The 7,075-nt window shown below is 33.3% G+C and overlaps 1 protein-coding gene and 1 long non-coding RNA gene across 2 annotated transcripts; one reads left to right on the top strand and one right to left on the bottom strand.

Moving 5' to 3' along the window:
* The first annotated feature begins 1,082 nt into the window (after nucleotides 1-1,082).
* LOC105779979 (mRNA cap guanine-N7 methyltransferase 1) lies at nucleotides 1,083-5,201 on the top strand. The gene is made up of 13 exons (XM_012604021.2): nucleotides 1,083-1,236; nucleotides 1,790-1,929; nucleotides 2,017-2,085; nucleotides 2,183-2,254; nucleotides 2,753-2,854; nucleotides 3,111-3,167; nucleotides 3,471-3,609; nucleotides 3,950-4,014; nucleotides 4,112-4,162; nucleotides 4,285-4,347; nucleotides 4,486-4,609; nucleotides 4,715-4,776; nucleotides 4,894-5,201. Exons 1-13 carry the CDS (start codon nucleotides 1,161-1,163, stop codon nucleotides 4,990-4,992), a joined length of 1,119 nt encoding a protein of 372 aa, XP_012459475.1. The 5' UTR covers nucleotides 1,083-1,160; the 3' UTR covers nucleotides 4,993-5,201.
* A 591-nt stretch (nucleotides 5,202-5,792) lies between these two features.
* Nucleotides 5,793-6,594, bottom strand: LOC105779993 (uncharacterized). The gene is made up of 2 exons (XR_001129159.2): nucleotides 6,345-6,594; nucleotides 5,793-6,028 (listed from the first exon to the last, which is right to left on the bottom strand). It is a non-coding gene; the product is annotated as an uncharacterized LOC105779993 (long non-coding RNA).
* Nucleotides 6,595-7,075: the final 481 nt, after the last annotated feature.

Below are 7,075 nucleotides of genomic sequence, written 5' to 3'. Positions count from 1 at the left end.
TAAATGGATGATGGTGGGATGTGATGTTAATTACCATTAGATTAAAGTAATTAATGATTAGTGATTACTTGGTTATGATTAAGTTAATGAATTAAATTAAATTAAAAATAAACTAACTATATACTTAAGATAGTGGAAAAAGATTATAAAACATCATCTTCTTCCTCTTTTCACCACTGTTCACCCTAAAAGCCATGGGAGAAAGGTTTTGAAAGCTTTACACATTCGACCACCATTTTTAGGTAAGTCCGCAACCATTTCTCATTGTTTTTTATGGATTTGAGATCATGGGAGCTTTGATTTAGTTAGTCCATGTACTAATTTATAAAACTGTTAAAATTTTTGGAAGTTGTCATTGTTGAGAATTGAATGAAATTGGTGTCAAAGTGTTAGAAATTAAGCTTAGTTTAAGAAAAAGATTAGATTGTAAAGCTAATGGTTAGTTTAGTACATTAGGGGCCAAATCAAATTAAATGCAAAATTATTGTGAAATGTTGGTAGGAATAAAAAATAAAGGGTCCCTAATGAGTTTTGGTAAAATCATATTTTAATTTGAAGTCTTAAATTGAAAGTTATGCTTGTCCTAGTTTTAGGCACTAAATTGAATAATTTGAAAATATTTGAAATGCGCTTTAGCGCACTCGAACCCACATTCTCCTACACTAGTAATAATATCGATGCAAATCGAACTAAGACTTAATCATCTCAACGGAAGATAACTTAAAATAGAAAAAAATAATATGGTTTAGGAACTAAAAGCCTAAAATTTTAATTTTCATATTTTACCATTATTTATTTTAAAAACTACCCACTTCATATATAATTTCTTTTTTAAAAGTTCTTCTCACCCAAACGTGTTTATAACTTTTTTTTTTAATTTCTTTTTATTTTCAGCTTATCAATCATCAATATATTTTTATTAATTGATGATTTTTTACTTTTTCATATATATTTTTAATTTTTATTGAAAAAGAAAACCGATGAAATTTAAAATCCAGTTTGAGGTCTGCCATCTGTTTTACCTTTGATCCAATTCCAAGCCCACTGACAAAAACCGAACCCTCCCACAAAGCAATTTCCCACTTTTTTTTTTTTACCCAAATTTTTTTAAAAAGTAATTTATAACTCTTTTTTTCCCCTTTAATTTCATAATTTTGGCTATGAAGCGTGGATACCCGGAATCTCTCTCTTCCTCTTTAGGTCCACCTCAATCCCGATTCAAACATAACCCTCAAGGTAAAATTCTTGTTAGGACTTGTTTCTTTTCATGGGTTACATTTGTGATTAGGTATGTTATGAACTTTGGGTTTTTCATATTTTATTCAATTGTAGTTTCCATATGGTTAAAAAATTGATGAAATATTCTTCTTTTAGTTTATTTTATGGTTATTTGATTAAAGTGCAGTTTTTTGTGACATGAGTTTTGAAGTTTATGTAAGATTTCAGAAAACGCAAAAAAAAAAAAAAAAAAGAACTGTGAATTTTGATTGTTACGTGAAAATGAAAGTTTTTAAGAATGTGATATTAAATGGTTTGCATCTAAGCTGCCAAATTTGTGTTGAATAAAAAGCTTCAGGTTTCCGATACCTAGAAGTTTCTTAGGATCCAGTTTAATTGTGTACTGTATTTTCTGTTTTTGGTTAATGAGTTGGGTTTTAAAGTTCGTAGGATTTAATTTGAGAGGGAAGAAAAATATTCCAATGTTTTTAATTGCTAGCTTTACAGCTTATAATGCAGAATTCAGTAGAAAAAAATTATTATAGAAGCTGAAATTGTATTGTGGTATTAGGTGATGCACAATTTCCGGAGGATGAGAGCACGAAGATTTTTGCTAGGAAAGTAGCTGATCATTATAGTGCAAGAACTAATCAGACTCTGGAAGAACGAGAAGCAAGTCCAATCATTCACTTAAAGAAGTTGAATAATTGGGTATGTTGTTGAACCATATGAACTACATTCTGCTCTTAGGATATATTTTTGAGTCATTTGTCATTCACTTTCTTCTTGATTGGACAGATTAAAAGTGTCTTGATTCAGCTTTATGCTCGTAAGGGGGATGCCGTTCTTGATCTTGCCTGTGGCAAGGTATTTTAGGACCCTTATTTGTATTTAGCTTACTTGTTTTTTGCCAAATTCAACTTATTTTGATCCTTGTGATATGGTTTGCTTTTATGTGTTTTAGGGTGGTGATCTCATCAAGTGGGATAAAGCAAAAGTTGAATATTATGTTGGTGTTGATATAGCTGAAGGCTCGGTAAAGTGCTAAAACACTCGGGGTTTCCCCCTATTTGTTTACTCGTTTTTCCGATTTAGTAGCTCAGTTAAGCCGTGGCCAACCTATCTGGTATCTGGGCCTCCTTCAGTACTAATCATAATTGTTCTGAGCCACTAATTTCTTCAGCAGCAGCATTTGTAACCGCAATACTATTAGTGCATTTGTTTATAGATACATGTGAACTATTTGTTGCACGATTTGTTGTACTTATGATATCATGTAATAATTTTTAAATTACAGCTCTCTGAAACATGAGTCTTGTGCAATAGTGGATGGTAGTGTAGATGTTTTCTAGCTTAAAATCACGGATAAATTGTGTGCTTCTAAGGCACTAACAGCCTGCAGTCTAGATGTCTTTCTATACCTGAAAAGGAAATTAGAGACTAGAAAACAGCAGCAGGAAAACTAAATATTTCTCTGGTACCTATTTATGTCACTAGTTGCAATATTGATTTTGCATTCTCTATATATGCACAGATGGAAGATTGTCGTACACGTTATAATGGTGATGCAGACCATCATCAACGTCGCAAAAAGTTCACTTTTCCTGCCCGTCTATTATGTGGGGATTGTTTTGAGGTAATGATGTTGTCAGTAGCAACTTTGAAAATTACTAACTAGCCAGCATATTTATAGTTTCTGCTTCTCTGCATTACTTATCACATTCAATGGCATAATTAGTCATGGTCAATTTGAATAGGGTTATAAATTATCTGAACAGTGAAACAAAATTTATTTGGGCAATTGGACCTGAGGACCAACTTATTAAGGATGTACATGGTTTAGCAGGTATTGAAGGATATAGTTCTAATTTTTGCAAGTTGATGATTTTCAGGTGCGTCTCGATAAAGTTTTGGCAAATGATGCTCCTTTTGATATCTGCAGTTGCCAGGTGACTGAAGTGCTGTTGATGTTTTCTTCGATAGTTGGAATTTGGAAATTCTACTATTAAGTGTATTTTTTTTATCCTATGATAAAATTGCTATTTAACTATTTGTCGCCTTGTCTTTAATTACTTATTGTTCAGAAGTTTGACCTGGAGTTATTAATCTTTAGTATTCTGACAGTATTTTTAATAGAGCTCTACATATGTAGAAGAGCTACCGATGCTATAAACTAGCTGTTTTCTCATGTAAGCTCTTTATATGACTGAACCATAGATGTGGCTGTAACATGACACTTTTGGATTTTGCAGTTTGCAATGCATTATTCCTGGTCTACAGAGGCACGTGCACGTCGGGCGCTGGCTAATGTATCAGCTTTACTTCGTCCGGGAGGCACATTCATCGGCACGATGCCAGATGCCAATGTGATAATCAAAAAGCTTCGAGAAGGTTTATTATTGCAACTTGCTTTAATAGTTCTTGTCCTTTAAAAAATACATAGAAAGTTTTAGTTATTTTCTTTCACTTTTCTACTCCCTCCTTCCATCCCTCCATTCTTCAACGCAACCAAGCACACCCTAAAACGATGAAAGCTAGTCTTTCTAGTAACTAACATCATGTAGTTTTATGGTTTCTGTAGACCAATTAGCAAAGCAATGAGATGGTTAAATTATTCCAAGCTTTCTTCTGCTTTTTCTTCTTTCCCCCCTGCCATTTTTGAAAGTTATGATTGTTGGCATGTTGGACTACTTTTTCTTGTTCTTGATTTATTTTCACTGTAACTATGCAGCCGAAGGAATGGCTTTTGGCAACAGCGTTTACTGGATACAATTTGATGAAGAATTTTCTGATAAAGTAAATGACATTTCTCTTGCAACTACATTTTTGGAAAGATATTGATGTTGACTACAAGTTTTATCTAATTCTGACACACTTTTACAACATGGTTCAGAAATTTAAATCTTCAAGCCCCTTTGGTATCAAGTACAAGTTTCACTTAGAGGTATAGTTTTTGATGATTCCTATTCTCGAGATTGATCTTTAATATCAAATAATGGGAACCCTATTGCTTTTAGTATTCTAATTTGAGAGAATAATATGTTCCATCCGGATGTCTTGTTGCAGGATGCTGTTGACTGCCCTGAATGGATTGTTCCCTTCCATCTCTTCAAGTCATTAGCGGAAGAGGTATGATTCTGATCGCACCAAACTCATTTTTGAGGACATGGAGGTTTCTATAAGTAAACTCTTAGCATTGTTTTTTGGGATTTATTATGTGACCGTAAATTTGTCAGACTCATGCTTTCTTTGCATCGGTCTCTGCAGTATGGTTTTGAACTAGTTTTTGTCAAAAACTCGCATGAATTTGTGCACGAGTACATGAAAAGACCGGAATTTCTAGAGCTTATGAGGAGGCTTGGGGCATTAGGCGATGGCAACCAAGATCAAAGTAAGTTCATCGTTTCCCAAATACTTCCAGCATTTTTATTTTCTTTTTGACCTTTTCCCACACTGATAAATTATTATCTTCGTTTCTCCATTGTGTTACACCCAGCCACATTATCTCCAGAGGAATGGGAGGTGGCTTATTTATACCTCGCATTTGTTTTAAAGAAGGTTGGTCCCATATGCTCTTATTTGTGTATTTGCTATGTGCATCATGCATTCTCGAGCTGTCTTTCGAATTCCTTTACGATACGAAGTTACTAACTTGTCGGAAAATTATGTTTCCAGCGTGGCCAACCAGAACGGACACAAGCAAATAGTAGGAAAGATAAAGGACAGATGCAAATATCAAAGGAAGATATCATGTATATTAGTAGTGATGTTTAACAGGAAAACCTAATAAATCCCAAAGATTTTTCTTCCCCCCACCCCCCCCCCCAACATAATTCATGGAAATTCACTTTTGTAGGTTTACAAATTCTTGTTGTAACATTGCTTGATTTGCACGAAACCTTTATACACCATTTGTAATTTTGGGATTGAAAATTTGTAGCAAATATAAATGGAAAGTGACCGAGAATTTCACCACAACTAAAGTAATGAAGCCGATTAGCCTTTTCATACGTACTATTGTCGGGTCTACCATGTCGTGCAAGATCAATCTTTTGGAAATATTTTATATCAATAAATTGTTTTTAGTATTATTGACTTTGAAAATGACTTTAAATAGGATAAAATCATCTCTTGCTAGTAAGGGAGCAACGGGTTCTACCACGTTTAAAAGTGTTTATTTTTTAATTTATTTAAGAGTAGGGATAGGTTGTGAGTAGAAATAAGTAAAATATTTAATTTCATTAATTTGTATTTAATGGTTAATCTAAAACGAGTATTTATGTCTTTTGGTAAATACCAAAATATTTAAAAAATTAACTTACTTTGGGAAAAAAACTACCTCTTTAAATTCAAATAAAATAAAACTACCTTTTAAGAAAATCTTTATTTTTAATTATATACTTTTACATATTTTAAACTATTTTTAGAATGTTATTATATGTTATTATAAAATGAAAAAAATGATAATTTCTTAAATCCATTTGTAGATTTTTTTTTATTCTAGTGTAAACTAATTATTATTTTTTTAATTATTCATATTTACATTTTTTTTTACTTTCCACCTTGTAATCTGATTTTCCAAAGATGACTGTACAGCCCAAATTTACCCGGGCCTCAACAACTAACAGGCCCAAAAATTTAAAACCTACCCAAGCCCAATTACAAAACCCATTACCCAAAACACAAATCAAAAAAAAGAAACCCTAACCCTAGGTGCGCCGCACCTAGGGCCTTCTGCATCTGCCGCCGCCGTCAATCATCTCAGCCACCTGCCCTCTGACTCGCGCCGCTCGCCCATCACCCCACTTGCCTGCAAAGAAGAAAATCACGCAAAGCACAGTGGCAAACAGAGAAAAAGAAAAAAGAAGACTAAAATAGCATGTAAAATTGGCTATAAAGCCAAGTATCATCTCTGTAACAAGCCCCCTTTTTGCAAAAAAACATTCAAGAAATAAGAAATAAAAAAACAAATTCAACAACCCCATTTTCGGTATATTTATTTTCTTTTTCTAGTTTTTTTTTCTCTTTATTTTTTTCCTTTCGAATTATTTGTGTTCGATTTTGTTTCTTTTATTTTTTTAAAACTATATATATAACATATAAAAAAAAGGCAAAAAAAAACATACCTTTTGACACAGTGGCCGGCGCGACGGCCCCATGACCGGAGGCGGCCGGACCCTAGCCGGAGGAGGGACTGAGAAGAGGGAGAGTTGAGAGAGTATTTTGTGTTTTTTTTTGAAGAGTGGAAGAGAATGAATTTTTGCTAAAAAATTGGAATTTTATACCCCTCTTAAACGGCGTCGTTTAGGGCTTGGCATCATAGCCCTAAAACGACGTCGTTTAGTCTTTAGACCCGATCCACCCGACCCGCCTGCCAAGGATCCGCGTGTTTTCTATTAAGGGGTTATTTGCGCTTAAGGCCCTTCCGCATTTTCAGTCTGTTTCAATTTGGACCATTTGTCTTTTTTCTCCTATTTTAATTTGGACCACGGATTTGTTCCCTTTTTTAATTTGATCCTCAATTAGTTGGGCCCCTAAGGAAGGGACGCGTGGCCTCAAAATCGGGTTTATTACCCATTTGTTCCTTCTTCCTTTCGCACCCTTCTATTTTGGTCCTCCTTTGTGCATTTTATTATAGTCTTAACCTTTAAATTTTATTTTTATCACAAATTGACCCATTTTGTTATTTTTGTTGTTTTATTAACTAATCTAGCTATTATTATTAAAATTTGCCATTATATATATGTATATTTACGTCACCATTATTATACCATTTAGTTTTACATTGTTATTGTTATATTTTATTTATATTTACTTATTTAAATTTTGAATATATTTGTCCTATTATTATTATTAT

This window comes from Gossypium raimondii, chromosome 1, assembly GCF_025698545.1.
Source record: "Gossypium raimondii isolate GPD5lz chromosome 1, ASM2569854v1, whole genome shotgun sequence".
Classification (NCBI taxonomy): domain Eukaryota; kingdom Viridiplantae; phylum Streptophyta; class Magnoliopsida; order Malvales; family Malvaceae; genus Gossypium; species Gossypium raimondii.
This window is presented reverse-complemented; position numbering and strand designations above follow the sequence as displayed.

Excerpts from the sequence above, each read along its gene's own strand:
- LOC105779979 (XM_012604021.2), top strand. The coding sequence starts at position 1,161 with ATGAAGCGTGGATACCCGGAATCTCTCTCTTCCTCTTTAGGTCCACCT. Across the intron at positions 2,855-3,110 it reads TATGTGGGGATTGTTTTGAG|GTGCGTCTCGATAAAGTTTT; the intron begins GTAATGATGTTG and ends GATGATTTTCAG. Across the intron at positions 3,168-3,470 it reads TTGATATCTGCAGTTGCCAG|TTTGCAATGCATTATTCCTG; the intron begins GTGACTGAAGTG and ends TGGATTTTGCAG.